At 38.6% G+C, this 21,416-nt stretch overlaps 4 protein-coding genes across 7 annotated transcripts; 1 reads left to right on the top strand and 3 right to left on the bottom strand.

Moving 5' to 3' along the window:
* Positions 1-1,978: 1,978 nt before the first annotated feature.
* Positions 1,979-3,349, bottom strand: LOC131288892 (uncharacterized). The gene has a single exon (XM_058318072.1). It carries the CDS (start codon positions 3,347-3,349, stop codon positions 1,979-1,981), a length of 1,371 nt encoding a protein of 456 aa, XP_058174055.1.
* Positions 3,350-5,062: 1,713 nt separating this feature from the next.
* On the bottom strand, positions 5,063-8,796 carry LOC131289567 (chromatin assembly factor 1 subunit A). The gene is made up of 3 exons (XM_058318851.1): positions 6,973-8,796; positions 6,568-6,731; positions 5,063-6,506 (listed from the first exon to the last, which is right to left on the bottom strand). Exons 1-3 carry the CDS (start codon positions 8,765-8,767, stop codon positions 5,088-5,090), a joined length of 3,378 nt encoding a protein of 1,125 aa, XP_058174834.1. The 5' UTR covers positions 8,768-8,796; the 3' UTR covers positions 5,063-5,087.
* A 999-nt stretch (positions 8,797-9,795) lies between these two features.
* Positions 9,796-11,918, top strand: LOC131286049 (dual specificity mitogen-activated protein kinase kinase dSOR1). The gene is made up of 3 exons (XM_058314911.1): positions 9,796-10,578; positions 10,712-11,044; positions 11,104-11,918. The coding sequence occupies exons 1-3, from the start codon at positions 9,811-9,813 to the stop codon at positions 11,221-11,223; spliced, it is 1,221 nt and encodes a 406-aa protein (XP_058170894.1). The 5' UTR covers positions 9,796-9,810; the 3' UTR covers positions 11,224-11,918.
* A 467-nt stretch (positions 11,919-12,385) lies between these two features.
* Positions 12,386-19,731, bottom strand: LOC131288553 (DENN domain-containing protein Crag). 4 transcript variants are annotated; one of them, XM_058317695.1, is made up of 11 exons: positions 19,344-19,731; positions 17,708-18,484; positions 17,517-17,623; positions 17,299-17,449; positions 15,019-17,222; positions 14,645-14,953; positions 14,356-14,439; positions 13,827-14,223; positions 13,292-13,759; positions 12,912-13,090; positions 12,386-12,812 (listed from the first exon to the last, which is right to left on the bottom strand). In XM_058317695.1, the coding sequence occupies exons 2-11, from the start codon at positions 18,455-18,457 to the stop codon at positions 12,494-12,496; spliced, it is 4,968 nt and encodes a 1,655-aa protein (XP_058173678.1). In that variant the 5' UTR covers positions 18,458-18,484; positions 19,344-19,731; the 3' UTR covers positions 12,386-12,493. The 4 variants fall into 4 exon arrangements, with proteins under 4 accessions (XP_058173678.1, XP_058173679.1, XP_058173677.1 ...); XM_058317696.1 differs by having other exon boundaries at positions 19,531-19,731; XM_058317694.1 differs by having other exon boundaries at positions 19,562-19,731.
* Positions 19,732-21,416: the final 1,685 nt, after the last annotated feature.

Here is a 21,416-nt window from a genome sequence, read left to right as displayed (position 1 = left end):
TTATTTCCTTTCTGCAATTCTCTTTTAAGGGGGCGCTTCTATATTTTCAGCCACAACCATGGTACCAACTCATAACGCAATGATACAATTGAAGACATAAACATTTCGTTCCCTTCTTTTATGAAGACGATATCAACATCGCACAATTGTTAGACTTCAATTGCTCACAAAGACCTAAATATAACCACGCTGGAAAACAGTACAATCAAACGGCGACAAACCAGCAAAGTACAATGTATCCCAGTACATAATACAGACATGACTTCCGAAGCACCAAACGTGCTGCTTTGTTCCGGGAAAGAACTGGCATAGATGAAGATGTTCTGATTAAATTTTAATATTTTAAGCCCAACATCTAAAATTGTTCGTGTCGTTCGGGTTACATGAGTCGTAATGTTTTGGACACTCTTAAGCCAGTTCTATCTCAAACGTTGATTTGTTTCCCTTAGCTGTTTGAAAATAACTTTGTGAGAATGTGATAACAAAATATTATTTATTATCATACAACAAATCCCTTCATTATGCCTATGCCAATTGGCAGACAAATGTCACCGGCATTCACAAATTATATTATTTTTTCTAATTTGCGAATAAATTTGTCTCATGAAAAGTAAACCTGGTTCAAATGTATACATGAAATATAATTTTAAACAAAGTATTCAAATATGAAAACGCTAGAATCGGAGGGAAGTGATCTATTTTTTGTGTAAAAATAAAAAAATACAAAAGAATCTTACTTCACCCATCGACAGATTTTTAAGGCAAATACGCTGCTTACGGAGAAAGCGTTAAAAATCAAAATAATTATTATCAAAAAATACTCATGATCTATTCCAAATCATAAAATTATGTAACTTGTTATGAACCTAGAGATGATGTTAATAAATAAAGAGATTATTCTACGATATTTAATTCTACCCCACATCTTTTGTTTAATTATATACATTAACATGAGCCAATTTAATTTTTTTTTTTTAACTATCATGATTGTATCAACCACTTAAAAAACATGCATTCTTTTGTGCACTATCTATTCCACGACATTGTTTAATTAGTTTCCCTTGAGGTCAGACGTTCAGCGTTATTCGTATGCGACGTAGCTTTCGTCATCACTGGAGCATTTTTTTGGCTTTAGTGCTTGCTCTACTTCGTCTCCTTTTATGCGGAGATCATCAGGGCACGAATAGCAGAATTTAATACCAACAAAGAACATCGAATGCAAGTGGAAGCTTCGACTGTACCGAATTCCACTTGTTCCGATTTGTTTAGCGTGTTTCATCCAATCGGACGCGATCGCGATCGCAAAATTGACAAGAAATTAATTAACGACTGAGCCATGTTTACGCTGCACACCATTAGAGATCTGAAGTTGTACCAAGAAACGTACAAGGAATTGTCGACAACCGATTAAAAAGCTCTTACATCAACATAGCGTGCTTATTTCGTAATCCTTGTATATAACAAATTAATACCCCAATTACGTTCATTTTCTAAAAAACGTTTTGCGTGCACGCTGTGCCAAATCGACATACTTCTGATTTCTGTGTTGGTATTTCTTTTGGATTATTTTCAGATGCAAGAAAAGCGTGTTATAAGTTTCGGACGTGGTAGTTTCAATCTGTAATTCTCACCGTCGTTCATCTTCGCGTATATAAGTATATGTTCAAAATATGCCAATAGGCATATTTGTACAAATTGTTGATTTACTTTTGAGTTCATTGTTCAAATTGATTACTCTGATATCATGAAATAACCATTTATTAAGTAATTATTGCGATTCAAAAATGAGTGTGCAACAAAATTAAAATTTTACAGTAAGCAAAGCTATTAATCCAGCATATCTCCTGTTTTTCTATCATAAGGACAAAACGAATATTGGAAAATATTATTTTCACTGACGCACACAAAGATAAGATCCCTTTGACTCGACTAGTGAACAAACTTCGCGCGGGCCAGGACGATCTGTGTGCATCACATTTCATCCTCCAAAGCTACTCCATTTCCTTTGTTGGTCAGTAAAACTCTTTTCGTACAAGGATGATTGTTCTTGTGCAGTCGGATTCTCTTTACTTCTATGGTGCGAAAAGCCAACTTGCCGTACGATTTTGATTGGATTTGAGCTAACGTATTTATCTTCCTTACGACCATGTGCATTCACCCGTAGCTCATTATGGGCATTTGGCAATGGAGGCACTTGGGTACTATGTAAAGATTCGAATCGATTACGATTGTACTTATTAACTCGATAATCAACAGGTAAGTTGACAGGCGTGCGTACAATTTCCGGTAAGGTAGCGTAATAAATGATACGTCGATTACGTAGCACAGGTCCAGCAGAGAGGATTGAAAGCGGCTTCAAGGATGCTTCGTAGTTGGGGCTTACGGGAGATCCCAAATCAGTGACATCGTTCGTGTAAATGTAGTTACGATTGCGATAGTAAAGTGGAATATCAAAGCGTTTGTCTGGATAGTAGTAAAAGTAAGGGAACTTGTATCGTGGGTAGTAAGAATCGTAGTCCACGTCGTACCGTCGCTGGTAGTACTGATCATACCTATGTGGCGAAGGCGGATGCAACCTATCCATCATGTCTCGGTGAAAGGCGTCGTACTTATCGTAGACTCGAGGAAACATTGGTGATTGTGATGGAGCCATGTATGAGTCGTAGTCTCGCTTTGCAGGACTCAAATAATAAGTTGTTTGCATTGGCCTTCGATGCAACTCGCGAATGACCTTACCACTTCCATCGCTTTGTGTCTCTGTGGAGAGCTCAGGACTTTTTGTTTGCTGTGTGATAAAATTAACCCTTGGGGCACGCGAGTTTAATCCTTTATTGATTATCGAGGATGCATCAGCATCGGAGTCGGCTTGTCGGTTGATTATTTTCCCCGGAAATCCAGATAACTTATCAGGTTTTACCCATTGTTCTGGTATTATGTGTTCACGATTATTCATAATCTGCTTTTCCGCTAAGGCTATTTCTGTTCCAGTGTTTGTTTGGCCTTGTTGCATGATTGAAACAGAGTTTTTATTAGCTGGTAAATCGCGTCTGATACGCTTTTTCAGGGTATTATCCATAATATTAGCATCTTCTGATCTAAAATGGCTATAAAACCCAGGTGATTCAAGTACTCTGTAGTGTGCCTCTCTTTTATCTCTTATCGCCCGATGGTAAAACGGCTCCAGTAGACTACGCCTTTCGGAAAATCCGTCATCTTCACTTGCTAGTTCTGTGTTAGAAGAACCAAACTCGTAACCGTTCAAAATTTCCATGTCTTCCGGGATGCTCATTCCAGTACACACATTCAATATCCCCAATAGCACAATCCACGTGGCAGAAAGCACTGCCATCTTCCTAAAACAAGAACCTAAAATAGATAACTTTACTAACTAAATTTGTTTATGGCTTATAAATAACAAAATATTTGCTGCTGCCAACAGTATCAAATGTGATAATCGCAACTCGCAATATCCTCGAAAGTATGTTACTCGACCCGCCATGTTTGGGTAAATGTTGTGTTCTATTTTTGTTCGTTTACTTTTCTCTACTTACTTTTCACGGCCTTCAATCTTAACTAACAAGATATTTTCAAAAGATTGACGAAATTCACTACAAGCAGCTTAATCCCACAATCCAAGATGAAGAGATCAATTTTAACAATTCCGCATTATGCTCCATATGTTTCTAACAATTTTCACAATTGTACTGTTACCGCTCAAAGTGAAGCACATCCGAATACTTGTAATGCCAGCACACGACTAAAAATTGTCGTTTCGCATTCATGATCATCATGTGATGTGTGTCGGTTGGAGTCACCCCACGTACAAACTCATTCAACGAGTGCACAATGAAAATTGACGATGGCATTCATCGCTTGAAATCACACACAATGCTACATTAGAATAACATGGCAAACCTCACATCTGCTCCACCACAGTGCTTTTACAAAGGTTCTGAACATAATTAATTTGAATTTCCAATTCTATACTGAATGAGATAGACGCTACAACATAGGATTTAAAAAAAAAATCCACTTCACGGATGCAGTACGGCTTTCTCAACTGTAGCGAAAGAGACAAGATCAAAAAATACGACTATATTTCACAAGGGTAGTCATTTTTGGATTCGATCAATACCAAAGAAGTATCATTCGACTAGCCAACGATTATTTTAAACATCTCGAACGAGATATCTTTGCTATTTATTTAATTCTAATTGGGCACGCTAAGAATTCATCACTTCAACAGACTATTAGCATATTTTGTACAATATTAGTTTTTAAACTATAGGCACAATTCGAAAGTTGTTGTCCAATGCTAATAAGAATACATCGTATAGGAAACGATGGCAGCATCTTCTTATACTAGAAGTAACTTCTATAATACAGTATTAAAAAGTATAATACAGTACCATTATTGGTGTATCTGATACAGCTCAGCTAAGAGATAAAATATAAATTAAATCATCCTTCAACTATAGCGTCAACCTGATGACGCACTGAGTACGCTACCTTCGTCATATTGTCTGCTGCATACCCTCGTACGATTATCATCAACATGTTACGCTCTGTTAGGCAACAAAAAAAAACACGGACGGTACAACAAGTACAGTACTACGGTACGATCTGACTGAAACAGAAAGAGTACGGCACCTAACTGACCATCAATTTGAGGAAGATACTCTATGTGCATGTATTCCGACACAACACTACGCAGCATTCATTTCCCCGAAAGGAAAATGTGTGTAACAGTTTATCAGCGTGTAGTATGGAAACCGAAATTTGATCACCTCGTATAAAAGCTTGCTAACCGAAATGTAAGCTCCGGGGAGGGTCGACATAATTTACCATCATAATCAATGTATGTTCTTACCTCCCATTAAAATCTAGCTTCAAAGGGAGAACAAAACTACAATAATAAAACAGTTGTGAATATAAAGACTTATAATTTATTGATAGCATATCCTTCCTTCCATTGATTACGGTGCCAATCCACGAATCGCAAACTTTCGCTTCTATCATAATTAATAAAATAAAAGGTAAAACGTGAAAATGTCAAACCAGCTTAAAGAGTTGCTAACTGATAATGCCTACTCAATTTCGATTGGCTGATTATTAGAGCCAGAGGTTGTTACGTTTTCGGTACATGGCTTCCCCACGTCTTTGTTGCCATTTGCAAGAAATTGACTTATCAGAATGGTTTTTGTAGACTGATTGATAGCTTGACCCCGCGGAACGGACATTAACAGTTGCACACGTTTTTTTATTTGTTTTCTGTCTAGGTTATGATTACCACCAGAGGCAGAGGTTAAGCCAGCCTTGGCTGGTACTGTGTTTTCTTGCGCTAAATCGCATGTTTTCGAATCACTTAGTGGTAATCCGATCCGTTCATCCTTTGCAATAACCTTGGTAAACTTCTTTATGCTAACCATCGATGAGCTCACACTACTCCCTGCCAAGGATTTTAAAGTAGAATCATTTTCAAACTTCTTCATTGTTTTCGCTATTCCTCTCTTTTTTGGAGAATTGTTTGAATGCACAATCTTCTGTTCCAGGTCCTCATTTACACACCCGCTTTTCTTCTCCATCCTTGGCTGTTTGTTTCCTTTCAAGTGATACTTCCAAACATTAGGTATTGTTAACAGTTCCAGGCCATACTGTGCCAGAATATCTTTATCAACAGTCCAGCAAAGCTTTCCCATCATCGGTCCTTCCAGAGGACAGGCTCCCCACTCAGCAATTTCTCGTATCTTATTGCTTATGCTTTCCAGGCTAAACTCTACTCCATTTCCCACAAGTGAGACTTTTGTTGTTTTAACTTCACCACAATTTTCTCCTGGATATTCTTCGTCTGCAGTTTCGTTACGATGCGACCAAAAAGTTTGAAACTCACGTACTAAAAACTTGCGATTATTGACATTTCCATGGACTAATCGAACAAGATCTTTTACAGCATCATCCGTGATGCGTACCTTTTTCGGACCCTTCTCGGTCTCTTTACTAGGTGAAGAAACTTCCAACTCTTGGCCAACTTGTCGATTTGGGTTAGTTGTCGAAGATAAGGTGAATGAAATGGGTTCATCGGCATCATACAGCATCGCACGATCATTCAGCATCTTCCAAATAATAGCAGAACAATCCACATGTCGGTCCACATGATTTGCTCGGTTATTTTCTTTAACCTTTTCCCCCGGATTTTCCCAGATACAACCGATCAATCTAGGCTTGATTTTTTCTGTTTTCTTTTTCATCTCAGCCACAAACTCCAGCTGCATAATTTTAAGCTTGGCTTTCTGAGCCTCCGGACTGTTGTCATCCATTCCACCCTCTTCCTCTTCTGGCTGCAGTTCTTCGTCACTCAGATGACCATGTGGCACGAAAAATTCATTATCAACTTCATAATCCTCTTCTGGATCGACGTCTTTTTCGTCATCGCTACCGTGCAATGACTCGCCCGGTTCTTCCTCTTCCCATTCTTCATCGGAATCTACGTCATAATCGAAAAATTTCTAAAAAAAAAAGTGAGACTGTTAGAAGCATTACTAGAGACCAAATTAATATACATCCTACCTTGTCCTCTGCAAACGGTCGACGAGCTCCAATACAGGAACTGCGCTTTCGCCAGGTCCCACGAAACGGGGGCCGCCTGTTTTCTTCGAATAGGAAGAATTTTGCCTTCATCTTTTGCTTCATTTTTGCAGGATCTTCTTCAATTTGATGGCATACAGTATCATCTACAGGAAACCAAAGTTTATGTGGTGAACACAGTAGGCTTAGTAAGTCAAAATATTTGCAAAAAATCCCAATAAGCTTAGCATAACCATAGTGTAACAAGCATACAAAATTTATTGTTCCAATAAAATGGTTAATGTTAAATGTTAAATGTTAAAAATCGTAGTAGGCTGAGTAATCTATAATTACATAACTTTTGAATTCAACACTCCTGTAATTGATTTCCCAGAGTATAATACATACCTACGATCATAATGTCGTCATTATCATCTTCTTCCTCTTCCATGCTCCAAGTACGGCCAGCCTTGCGAGGCTTACAGATGCCGTCCCTCAACAAACCAAGGTATAGCTCAGACGGTGCCATTGCTGATGGTTTCATCCCCACGTTCGCCAAAATCTGCTCCAAGTATGCTTTTTGCAATGGTCCCAGTGCTCTGCGGGTTATCGGTGCCAGTCTCATGTCTCCTTTGACACAGAATGGCATGAACCTTTGTTGACTCATTGATGTTCCCGTATTTGTAGAAGCCCCCAGTGAAGATTCAAAAGAATTTTCTTCATCCGAAACCCTACTGGTTCCACTTCCGCTGGCGTTTTTCTTAACGAAAAAGCTAGTGAACGCTTGGGCCACTTTCTGTTTCCGCTTTTCTTCAGCTTCTTTCTCTTCCTCTTTACGTTTACGTTCCTCTTCTTTTTGTTCTTCCTTTTTTCGGCGTTCTTCTTCTTTTTGACGCTTTTCTTCATTTTTAAGATCAATTTCCGCCTGGCGTTTTTTCTCCTTCTCCTCTCGTTCTTTGCGCTTGATATCCTCTTTCTCTTCTCGTTCCTTTCGTTTTTGCTCTTCCTTTTCTTCGCGCTCCTTTCGTCTCAGTTCTTCCTTTTCTTCACGCTCTTTCTTTTTCTGTTCCTCTTTTTCTTCCCGTTCCCTCCTACGTTGGCGATCTTGTTCTTCTTTCTCACGCGCTTTTTCTTCCTTTTCTTCTTGCGCCTTGCGACGTTTTTCCTCCTTTTCCTCCAATTTTTTAGCAGCTCTTTTCTTGTGCTCTTCCCGACGGGCGATTTGTTTCGGTGTCAGCTTCTGTGTTTCACCAGGCTTCGGAATCACCTTGGAATTTGGGGTACATAGCATGTAAATATCCTCCTCGCTGGAATTAAAGTCTGAAACAGAACGGCTTAATCCAACTATATCGGACTTATCCAGTGGAATATTTTTCGGCGATTTTTCTTTACTGAACAATTTAGTTAACGTGATATCACCAGAATGTTTTTCTTCGCGAATCGATGGTACAATCTCGTTAGCGCAAGTCGCAATATGATGTTCGTTTTCATGATTGCTTGATTCTTTATCCAAATCACTCGTCGAAGAACTGTTTAGTTCGTTACTTGTATTTAATGCAGCACTAGAAGGAACGGTTTGTTTTGCTTTAGCTAATATTTCATTCGCAATATTCGATGTGTGATCGTCCTCAATTTCCTCCGATAAATCTGTATCGTCTAACAAGACTATTTCACGAGATGTATCATTTAGGTTCGGCGTCTCTGATTGATTGTGTTTCTTTATTGAAGATTTGACTTTATTGGAAGTCAAACGTTTTTGTTTTCCTTTAGGGAGCTTAATGAATATTTTATTGTTATCCTTATTCCGTGTGTGCCGATTCTTATGTCTCTTATTGAGTTTTGTGCTGTCATTCAAATTATGAGCCACACTGCTTGCTGTCGGGCTTAGCAATGCATCCGAGGCAAGTTCCTCATGATCCTTATGTACACTTTTTTCGCTATCCAGTACTTCAACTTCAATATGCTTTTCGTTTTCTTTTGCCACTAAAACACGTCCAATTTTCGACGCATGGCCCAATTCCAGCTCTTCGGAAGAAGGTCTTCTTTTACGAGATTCAACAACTTCCACAGACGGTTTAATCATAGCTGTAGAACTGGTCATTCCTGGCGAGAGTGCTTGAAAGGGTAATCGACTTTGCTTCAGCTTCCGAACACTGCAGCTCTCGGGCCTTTTGGAGCTACCGGCGGCTAGCACTGTTTCCATTCCGTACAGTTTTTGTTTATAACACTCACAACTATTATTTACACAATGCAACCTTGAATCGCAACTGATAGAAAACTAAACGGATCAATGTTGAACCGTCAACTGCACACAGAGGGTTAGCAGAGAACAGTTTGCAATCGAAGCGCCTAGAGATTTACTTTACTTTTCACAAAGCAAAACCCACACATCACATAGCATTCGATACGATGTTTGACACTGAAAAGCGCGGCTAGATTTCCAAACGTCAATCATTATCAAGGTGCATATGACGATGTCAATCTACTCGCATCTCAACGTCATTTGATCTTCATTTTGAACGATGCTTCAAACAGGAAATATTCAGTACGATCTTAATGATTGTATTGATTGTATAGAATTGTATGAGATCATCTAAATATTTCGTCGTTGTCTATCAATAGAATCGTCGTATGATATTGAAATGTGTGGCTAGTTTTTCAAACGTTCACTATTATCAAGGTTTATATGACGATGGCATTCTATTTGCAGTGTTTTCAAACTCCCATAAATGATTGGTTTTATACAGTTATACACATAGTTTTCTATTGTTTTGTTTTTTTTTACATAAATCTGAAGAGCAATTTTATAGAGTTTCAACATAAGCGTAGAATCACATTTCATGAATTAGTTCAGCACTTGACCTTTGAAACAAGGCGTATGAACGTGAAAACGAATCTGACGTTTGAGGTTTCATACAAAAAAAGAGCTGTCAAAACTGAAGAAAAGCAAACATCTTCGGAAAAACTAAGGATTTTTACTGTTTCCCTGTTGAAGCATGTACGATTCACTATAAAAAATTATATTTAATCGGTAATAAGCATTTGAAATATTGCTGTGGGTAGTTTTGTGGTAACACTTTTCTAAAGTTTGTATCGCTATTTGGTATCGACAAAAATCAACAAGAATACTAAGCTTCGCTATTCAGAAAGGTATTCTTGAGATATACTGCAGATTTGTTTCTCTATATAACACGATCAAAGCACTAATAATATTCTTCGCTATTAAAGTTATATCGCGAAGTACCAATGAGTAAGATGACTAAAAACAAACTCAACCTCACACTTCCACCTGGATCAGTGGATGTTCCGGCCGGACAACAAACTACGCCAACTCCTTCTTTCAAAACACCATCGGGCACAGAGTACGTGATCGGAAAACACAACTTACTAGGTAAAACGAAAAACAGTATTGATGCGTTGACCGAAACACTTGAAGAACTCGAGATGGAGGAAAGTGCTCGCAAACGAATCAAGGTATTCTTGAGCCAAAAGGAAAAGATCGGCGAACTAAGTGACGAAGACTTAGAAAAGCTCGGAGAACTGGGCTCGGGCAACGGAGGTGTTGTGATGAAGGTGCGTCACATTCCTACTCAACTTATTATGGCCCGGAAGCTTATACACTTAGAAGTAAAACCAGCTATAAAGAAGCAGATCATTCGCGAACTGAAGGTGTTACATGAATGCAATTTCCCGCACATCGTTGGATTTTATGGTGCATTTTACAGTGACGGAGAGATAAGTATTTGTATGGAATACATGGATGGGGGATCGCTTGATTTGATATTAAAACGCGCTGGACGCATACCGGAAGCTATTTTGGCCAAAATCACATCTGCTGTTCTAAAGGGTCTAAGCTATTTACGCGATAAACATGCCATCATGCACAGAGACGTGAAACCTAGCAATATTCTGGTGAACAGCAGCGGTGAAATTAAGATTTGCGACTTTGGGGTATCCGGCCAACTCATCGACTCAATGGCCAATTCATTTGTTGGAACTAGAAGCTATATGTCGGTAAGAAATTTTAAACAATTCCAGTATTGCTAACAATTAAACTCATGTTACATAAAAATATTGCTCATTTACTGGAAGTCTCGTTCAATAATGTCAAATTGAAAACATAATAATCGTAGATTTTCTTTTGCAGCCTGAACGCCTACAAGGAACGCATTATTCTGTGCAATCCGACATCTGGTCGCTGGGACTTTCTTTAGTAGAAATGGCCATAGGAATGTATCCTATTCCTCCACCAGATGCCAAAATGTTGGATCTTATTTTTCAAGAAAGAAACGAAGACAATTCTCCGGGACAAAATATCATCGAACCGAAACCAATGGCTATTTTCGAGTTGCTAGACTACATTGTTAATGAACCACCACCTAGATTGGAACACAACTCATTCACGGATCGATTCAAGGATTTTGTTGATCGTTGTCTGAAGAAAAATCCTGAAGAGAGGGCTGATTTGAAAACACTGATGGTAAGACCATTTACTCACTAAACGTTATATCATTATTTTCAATACATTACAAATTGTAGAACCATGACTGGATTAAAAACATTGAAGCTGAAGATGTTGATATTGCTGGCTGGGTGTGTAAAACAATGGATTTGGCACCTTCTACACCGAAACGGAACGCTTCTCCTTTTGCGAACTGAAAGCACAGTTATTAATATTTCATCTACATTCATTACAATTGTACACACGTAAGTAAAGGAAAAAATATAGGCGTAAATGCACATTTTAAGTTAATATACATTTACATGAATACAACAAAAATCGTTCCACTGAATCGAAATGCAGGACGACCGTTCTATTCGATCCACATGTACACGTAAGGGTTTGTTTATCATTCAATTCTTTTTCGACCTCATCTTATCATCCAGAAGGAAAGAAAACCATATAAAATTTGCGAAATTATGTAATCATCCAAGTATAAAACTGGTCCTAAACAGTAGGAAAAGTCATAGAGAAACTACACAGTTAATTCGTGCAGCATTAACCTAAACACTAAACATTCAAAAATGTAAACTAATTTATAATTAATATATCTGCTGATTAAGGTAATTGTTTATGAAATATATATTTTCACTTCATTGCAATAAACAACTTGGGAATTGTTTTTCGGATGATTCAAATGTAATATAAAAAGCTAGACGAGTATTTTGCAGGTCTTCAAACATTTTGCAAAATATTAACTAAATTATGCTTGAAAATACACGTACATGATTGTTATATTCCGGAAAGTACATGAGTACACGATTACAAAGTATGGAAACCAAGAGAGAATATAAAATTATATGTATTTGTAAGTAGGTATAGTTTTGCATTGAACGACTGTTCCTAACCCTGTTTGGAACAGAAACGATAAGTACACCATGTTATTGGAACGAGAAAATCATCTTTTATCAAACTATATACTAATAAATTATGCATTATTCCAAATAAATGTAAGGACTCTACGTTTTCTCAATTCACAAATTCAAAAGAAGGCACGTTCCAAGGAATTTAAGGTATGTACATATATGCTCGCTTTTTTATCCTCAAACTACAACTCCTCGTTTTGAACTTGAACCGATTGTTCCATTACATCCTAGCTCTGCCACCCAACATTTCCTAAAAAAATGCGTGATATGTTAAGGAATCTGTAAATCAAACGAAATTGCTAAATACAGCGATAATCCAAATTAAAATCCTAATTAAAATCCTTAGCAAAATATAATTAATCGCACTGAAAAACGCTCTCAAGAACGATGAGAACAAATAAAGCTTTACATCGAAGCTGGGATTATATGACGTTTATAATGTTTCTAGCATTCATTCATTTCTGTCTTCCATATCCGCTAGTCTCTGCTTCTAAACACAGTCCTTTTATTGTAATTTAACAACCGAATGTACATCACCTCGATTATGACAGTGTAGTCATGGTCACGGTAAAAGAAGCGGTTTGAAGTAAGCTCGACAAAAGATGGCCATGGACGATGGCGGTAAGTCTTGACTACGATAATACGTGTTGCATTCCTTTTCGGTCAGCTTGTCGAAAACTGCAGCGTACTCACGGTGAAATGAAATAAGATCGATTTCGGAGCGGCCGATTTCAATGAAGGCTAGGAACAACATGTCGCGATATATCGAGTGTGTTCGGTCGACACCCCGATGCTTAAGTTTTTGCCTCTCGTTAGCTAACCGTTTGACCGGGGTTAGCAAATCGTTGCAGCGAATTGAGGCAATCACTTGCTGCATAATACTAGATTGACAGAAGGTTGAAAAGAAATAAAATACAAACATAATTAACATTAAATTAGAAAACAAATACTAAAATGTAAATGCTCAACTGATGACTTACGTTCGATTAATAGATGTTTGATCTGTAAGCAATGCTTTGAGCAGTGTGCTATCTGGCTGATTCTGTCGCCAGAGCATGTACATCGCTGGACCGGCCTCCGCATGCAGTCGAGGGTTGTCCCACAAGCATTGAACAGCTACGGTTTTAACCATACTTAGCGGATCAACCTTGTCATTTTCCTTGTAGGGTACATGAAATTAAACGATTGGAAAGGTTATTAGTTGTACTGATTTTTACATTTCAATATGACCCTCTGTACAATTATGCTGTCTAGAGCTATGAAATTCTGATTGAAATTCTTGAATTTTCAGCGTTTCATAATTCACCATAAATGTTTAGAGAATCAGACACCACCTTAATCCTAACGAGAATAAACTAACCTGTTTCGGCAATATTAAGTTTGGAAGATGTGTACTGGCATCTATTCGCTCCATGAACCATACTAAATTCCAGTAAATTATAGGATGCTCTTCTTCGAAGCTACTCCTGGTAAGAGCTAGATCACCTTCTTCACTAAGAATATTTTCCAACTCTTTTCGCAGTACCAGGGGATTCAAGTATGGCACACTTATAACATCATGCTGTGGATGCGGAGCCGGGCAGGCAGCAGATGCATGAAGAGGTGACGGTTCGGATTGGTGGTGCAGCTCCTCTTTACGTAAAATTATTTGAACCGTCAAAAATGGTACTGTCACCTTACCACATGCCTGGCAGCTGGTATTTAAGTTCGAATCTTCTGCGGACCAACCTGCCATGATGTCTTCATCGTACAGCAACACTGAGCAATTGTGACACTGTGAACATGAGGTCATTTGAATCACATAATCTGCTACGTTAGTTTCCAGAACCTGTAGGATGCATATCGTATATGAGTATTATAGCTTTTGCCGCATTAGAAATTATCAACTTTGCTACCTCTTCTACCATAGGATAAATATTGTCAGGCAGCGTTGGATATCCATTCAAACTAATGTTTGATGTAGTGTTTTCCCCAAGCGGAACCAGATTATTGTAACTTGACTTCCGGGATTCACTAAAGCGGCCCCACAAATCGAAGTCGCTGGAAACACGTCTGGAACGATTTCCGTTGGTTGCTAGTATAGCAGCATCGTCGTGTTGCAGTAAATCGTTCTCCGAACCATGGCCATCCCGTTCTAACGTATCGTTCAATCCGGTCTTTACAGGGGTCGAGTTAGCAGAAATTGCTTCCTTTATCTCATCCAACTTTTTCGCCATAGAGCTGGCCGCATTCTTTATGCTGCTTAAACCACCCTGCAGAATTTCATTTGACTTCTTTCCGGTCAGACCAGGACTATTTAAAAGATGTTCAAGAAGAAGTAAAAACACATGCGTTATCGACACCATATGTTTGAATAAATGTTTAAAAAGAGTGTTGTAAGTGACGTATATTTTCAGTTAAATTGAAAGAGGAGACGCGACTTACCTTAAACTGGAAATATTCTCTAACATATTTGTGGATAACGATTTCAAATCTTTTTTCATAGACATACGTGCAGGTGAATAACGGCTACAACAAAAAAGATGTACGCATAAATAACAAAAAATAAACCAAATAAAAAAGCATCTACTCATAACTCTTAATACAACCGAAGGAAGAGAACGTAACGATTTTAAGAATGATTTTTAATTTGTCACAGCAAAAACCCGTATCACATGCTTTCAACAGATATAACACCATGCAATGGTTCATTTAAGCATTGATTTCCACTTACCCAAAATTAAACTTCAAAGACGAACCCAAGCTCGCGAACCCGGACGTAACTGCATTCGTCATCGGCATAGTCTCTGATCGCTGAAGGCTTTTATTCAACTGAGTTGAATCATCGAAAGTTGCCGAGCGCTGGCCTTTAAACAGTATAGGTTGATCTGTGTAGATAGTGCTTTTGCCACTTAATGTAATTGCCGATTGTCCTTCCTGTGTAGTTTCACATCTTCCCTGTGATACTTCAATTGTATCGTTCGGTGCATGATTTAACGCACCTAATGGATCGTCCTGTGTAACAATCGTACGTGGCGAAATTCTAGTAGATAGAAATTTTGTCAATTTAGAACGTACATTGTTGCACTGCGTTATTTTTATACTTACTTTGTCGGGCTTCCCTTCACATTGGTTACTTTGATGTCGAATTCCTCCTGCGAACTTCCATTACCAACTGATTGAAAGTCAAGTGATCTTTTAGCTTTCATTTCTTCATTTGTAGCATTTTGCCTTTGAAGCTTGTCGATAAATTTCGTATCCCCTGCAAAACTATCGGTCCTGGCTAACGTACGAGGACTCAGGTCACATGAATTCGATGATTTTGCAGGCGAAACAGCTACATAACCGCTCTTTCCTTCTATATGTTGCATCTTGTGATGATGTGTTCCTTCCCCACTTATCAAAAGTCCAGCACTAGACAACACATCCGCGGTCTTTTGATGATGTGTACTTGAGGTGGTTTGCCGAACGATTGCTCCCAGTCGCCCTCTAAGCTTGTCAAATGCTGAAAAGTCCAATGTCATATTCGTATGTTGATGTTCTGCCTGAGAATAACCAGAGTCTAGGCTTGTTCGAGAAGTTCCATCAACCGATTCCAACGTATCGCCTCCTGCTGCAGCAGCAGCAACTAAATTATTTTCCTGCGATATTGACCGTCTACGCCGATCAGCAAACTTCTTCCCAGCCCGCTTAAAATGGGCTGCGCCGATAACAATGTTGCGCAACCGGCTCCAACGAATCTGCGAGGAAAGAATCGAATCTGATGGCCATTGTGCTTCCAGTACGCATCGATTGTAGACGCCATACGTAAGTGCATTTGGTTGAATGCCGGACCGTTTCATCAGGTAGTGTAACCGAACGGCGAGAACCGGAAGGTTGTGCATGCCACATAGCTGCATCATTATGCGATAACAAACTTCATCGCACTGCACTTTTAACTTACAAGCCTTACTGAGCAAATCATATGCCGTTTTTAGGACGGTTTGTTCACGACCAGAGTTCTCTGATATGAGACTAGGCAGCACAATGAAGTACATTGAATAACAAGTAGCCAGCAAATGTTTCGCCCAATGTTCTGGATTGGCTTGGTGTTTACGAGCGAGCTTTTGCGCCGTTTTTATTTCATGTTTTGTTCGGCGTGCCATGGGCGATCCAGGTGCGAGGCTACTGTAATGGGGCACGGTATTATCATGCACGTTGCGTCTTGATTGTTTCAACAGAAGTGAATTAAGCATGAACGAATTATAGCTGTAAGTTTGGTCTGGGAGCCCCGGTTGGCATTCAGGAGGCAGAATGAATTTGGTCCGTTCACTACCATTCTGGCCAGCATCCCATTCAATAAGCTTTATTTCCGTTGGGGTGTCTTCGTATGCGCTTACTTTCTCCGCACACTCATCGAAAAATGCCAGATTATGATCACCATCGGACACAAATGATCTTTCCTCGATGAACCGAATGAACATTTGTGTCTTCATCAAAAGATGGAAGAACTTATGATGCGCCTTATCACGAGACCTCAAAAAAGCTTCCATGCGAAACAGAGCATTGGGATCGGTTGCTCCGATCGTGGGTGCTTTAGAGATCGGCACAAGGTAATCTCGATAACCTTTAAGAATGGACGCCATAAACTGGAGCAATGCTTCCTGGATTCGCTGCTCGAGATTTTGCTCACGCTTGCGTTTCTTTAAATCCCTATCAAGGCTGTTGTTGGACTCAGAGCCTTGGTTTTGGCTCAATTCCTCCAAGTTTCGTAGACTTTGTCGTAGTATACGTGCAGCGCGCTTTGGAAGCAGCTTCGTAGTAAGATGTTTCTGCGAATCACACAAACTGATGTTGTTCGTATCGAGATCAACGCATGTCACGTCGCTAGGAGGCTCATATAGATCGAAAAATCGAGAATCAACTCCTATCAAGTACGGCAATGGAGCATGCAGCACCTCTGCTAGGCCGAGCGGACACAGTGGGATGTATGGACATTGCCACTTAAATGGAAACAAGAACGAAGAGACCGCTTCTGCTACTGCAGTGAGAATTGCTGGGCGAAGGGAATGAATAAGTAACTTTTGCTCAGTTAGGACAAGCAGCAACACGTGTAGACAATTTTCTGGTCCCAAATTAGACAGTAGTTGCCGAAAACCTGCCCCACTTCTAGGTAGTGGAGAATCTTCAGGAAGTGTTAACAGTATTCTAGTGTTACTTAGAGTTGAGAGTTGTAAGAGAATACTCGGTGATGGGAATGGCACCTCATCAAGCAAGTGCGTAATGTACCTTTCTATTGGAACTGGCAATTTCTCGTTGCAAATCGACAAACGCTAAAAATATACAAAACAATTTGGTTTCAGTGAGTTTACGGAGAAAATAACAATTCAATGACATTATCATACTTACGTGTAAAAATTGTAACCATTTTTCGAAGGTATCACCAAATGGCCATCGGGATAGGAGGCAAATAGATTTATTAACATGTAATGAGTGTGTTTTGTGAGAGTCCACAGTCCATTCAAGTAATTCTCGCTGCTGGTCGTTTAAATTGTTTTCACTGCGAAAAAAATAAAATTTATCTCTTACAATATGGAAATCATGACAAAGGTGTTCTCACAACTCACTCAAAATCTTCATAGAAAGTTAAGGCTGATCCGTACACCTTGTATGTTCCATCATTCACAGTTAAAACGAATGTACTGAAGATCGGTTGGATCGGTTTCCGCTTCATCTTGAATAAAACAAATTATCAAATTTATTATTTTTCAAGTTGAATAAAACAAATTATCAGAAACAAAGTAACCGCTAAAGTTACCTTTCCATCGCCTCCAGGCACATGGGGCCATATTTCCAAGGTGGTGCCCATTGGCAAGCAAAACAATGGAACACTTGGACAAAGTGTAAGGGGAAATTCGCTGTGATCAACTGTAGGGTATCGATGCAGAATCTCCGGCTCGTAACTAATCAGCTTAGGACGGTTCATAGATTTTTTGTAGCACAGATACACATCGCTACCCATGAGCCCCTTGTTAAGCGTTTTGTGGATCATACAGAAGGCATGTGGCGGTTTTTCTCCTTTCGATGGTATCACAACACACAGATCAGTAACGACAAGCTCATTACATGCCATGTCCGTAGGCGCCCGTCGGAATGTTAGGAAAGTTTTAGCAGATGAGTTGTTTACGTTTGCCAGACGATCACCCGGCGTACTGAGTACTATTTCTGCATCTGCCATAATACGTTCGGCTCCTTCGTACATTACTCCGATGTCAACAAGGGGGGGTTTATCTTTTCCCCGTCGATAGTAAATGAAACATGCTATTGTGCGAACGGAACCATAGTTTAAATCTGCCAGCAATCCGGACGGTGTGTTTTCGAGAACCTCATAGTCAGCAGGGATTTGTTCGCCCAGAGAAGGAAAATACACACCAATGTCCGTAATCGGGTCAATTGCGTTAGCCATTCGCAAATGCGACGCGTCATTGAAAATGTTTTCTTTGAGTAATTTTGGTTGGTCGGGCATCCCGGCCACAACAAAGTAGTCTGCTACTCTTCGCTCTTCCATCGTAAGTTGTACGGTGTAGTATTTATTCTAAAAGTGGAATGAAATTGAAACAATTATTTAGTTTTATGATCCTTTGAACAATCGTCTACTTAAATACGTCATCTAGAATAATCAAATCATGACAAAAATATATAGGACCATATTTGACTCAACCTGTTATTGGATATATAAATGATAATATCTAAATGATGTCTATAGAAATAAAATACAGTCAACTGTAATTTATACTCGAGGAATATTTTCTTACTTTTCTAAACTGCTGCTGCCTTCGTGGTGAAGAGTTAAAAAATAACAGGAATGAACAAAAGTCTGTCAGTGCATTTGACAAAACATACAACATGAGCCGATATTCCAAAATAAATTAATTAAATTAATCAAAAACAAAATGTATAAGAAGAATTGTTTTACCAGCTGCTTGATGGTTTGTAAACGACGTTCTACTGTTGTTCTTTTCATGAGTTTTACAGAAGTGAGTTGTTAGTGACAGTGTATTAGATATTCAACATTGTTCAACCCATCATCAACCTATCGACTATTTCATTGATTACGATTTACTTAACGAATGCACTATGTCGCAATGATGACCCATGTTCTTCCATTAAACAACACATTTTTCACTCGAATGTTACCAGCAGTCACCATCATGCCATTTCCGACTCCGGTGAAGTATTTTAAGACATTTTAACAATGATCCGACCTTAACCACTACAGCATGTAAAACATTTTAAAGCAATATGGTGTATTTGATTCATTATGTTGACAGCTTATTCATCTAGAAGTAGTAACGTAATAGCATCCATGACAGGAAACTGAATTTGTATTAAATTGAATACTTTTACAGTTTGCTATGGAACATTGAGTACATAGTATTGACATAATGACGTACTTCAAACACGGCAGCAAAATGGGTAAAGATTATCAGTATTTCCTTTCCTCCAATGACTGACCATATTAATTGATATTACAATTGCTATCATTTTGGGGAACAACCCTTTCGGTAACTGGGCACTTTACGGAAAACAGGTGTTTCGAATCTTATCGAAATCTTTTCACTAACATAAAATAAGCCACACCTTGTATCAGAGATCAACTTATGATTCCCACCTTGGCTACCGTGTTGTCTTCTTATTTTTTCGCTTTACCCAATAAGCCAGCTATGTGTATCATGCATCGCTACTTTACTTTCAAAGCGATATGATTGCAATCCGTAATGGTACCTCAGACCTTATTTCACTTGCATTGAGTAAAGAAGCGTTTTATCTACACTGTATGTTTGTCGCTGCCACTTTGCTGACGCTCGCTCAATGTTATTTGTTCGTTGTTATTTAACACACTTTGATGCAATCGTATTCTTTCAAGATCGTCACTACGCATCTCTTAAAGACCTTGCTAGTGTTGGCAGAATCGGGACTCGGAAGACTCGAAGATTCGATCCCTAGACGAATTCTAAAGCTTCGAATCTCTGTAGTGATTCAGTTTCCTCATCACTAGACCTTGCACACTGAACGGAACCAGGGTATGAAAAACGAAAAGGTTCAGAGAGGTAAGCTTATAGCATCGTCGTGACAGCTATATTGTTAGCTTTAACTTTTTTTGACAATCGGAATAACAGTTGTTATTGAAAAATATAATACTATAAGCATTCTACCCTTGCTAGTTTAAATGGTTTCCTTAAGGAGTTACCATCGTTGTCAATTGTCAACCATAATCCCGCTTGGCAGCTCGAAATATCGACCTAAAAACATCCTACGCGTGAACAAGCGTTCTTCTTTTTTGTATGGGGGTGAAACGAATGTGGGACGTTTTCGAGCATTTATCCTACTTTTCGAGCAATCGTTCTACTTACCATACAAAACTGCTCGGAGTTTGTTTCATGTAGAACGTTTTTAGCGCGATTTTCTCGAAATCACCAAGCGGAATTATTCTAAACTCTATTTACATTTTCACAAATCGTAGAATGAAAAATACAACAAATTTTTGACAATTCAGTGTTGTGAATGATTAAAAAGGACTATTTCAAAACAAATACTATATTTAAGTAGTTAGACAAAAAAGCAGAAAGATTTAGCATGACTCATTGTCAAAAAATTGCTTTAGTTTTCCTATGAAATCAAAGTGATTTGAACCTTCGGATATCTCGGATCCGAACGCGGGATAGGCTCACCTGGTATGTTGATTTAACTTCTTGACACTGACTTTTAAAAATTTCACAAAAAAATGAAACGAAATGCATGTTCGACAGTAACTCTCCATAACCATATTACGTTTACCGGTTTATGGACGAAACGATAAGTGCACTTATGTGTCCGAAAATCCCCTTTTCCCTAAATAGAAATACATATAATGAATCAGATATTTTTCAAATTTAATTCATTACTATCAGGCATCAAGTCACATTAAAAATTATGTTGCTGGTTTATGTTTCTTTAGTGTTTTCTTTTCTAGGTTTTTTATAAAGCCATTTTGATGCCCAAATTGTAAACTCTATCCATAGAGTGAAAAACGACTCTTAAAACCGGCTCTACCTTTGCAAAAACATAACATGTTTACTTGAGCTGGTTTTTGCAACGCTTTTAACAGTCGTAACTGTCACGAATTAATTATGAAATGAAGGTTAAACACTCTGTGAACAAGCTAACGCCGGCAACAGACGATTGGATCAAACATCGTTTGATCGTTCCCGTCGTAGACTCATGATCTATAGAATCCTACTAAGCCACAAAACCGGTTCTGTTACATTGGTTTTTTACGTTTTGTTTTCCTTTTTGAAGCAGGTTTGAGACTGTGTTCGCTACGAACAGTTGTGTGTCCATCTAATTATTAATATTATATGATACGTTCTCTTTTTTGTATCTTATATTTTGGTAAACCGCACTTCTATTGATTCGTTTTTTTACCACGTTTATCCGGAAGAATTGTAATCAACTGTTTATTCATAGTTTATTAAGAAATCTTATAA

This window comes from Anopheles ziemanni, chromosome 3 (assembly GCF_943734765.1).
Source record: "Anopheles ziemanni chromosome 3, idAnoZiCoDA_A2_x.2, whole genome shotgun sequence".
Taxonomy (NCBI): Eukaryota; Metazoa; Arthropoda; class Insecta; order Diptera; family Culicidae; genus Anopheles; species Anopheles ziemanni.
Note: the sequence above shows the minus strand (reverse complement) of the source record. Positions and strands in the feature narration are given on the sequence as shown.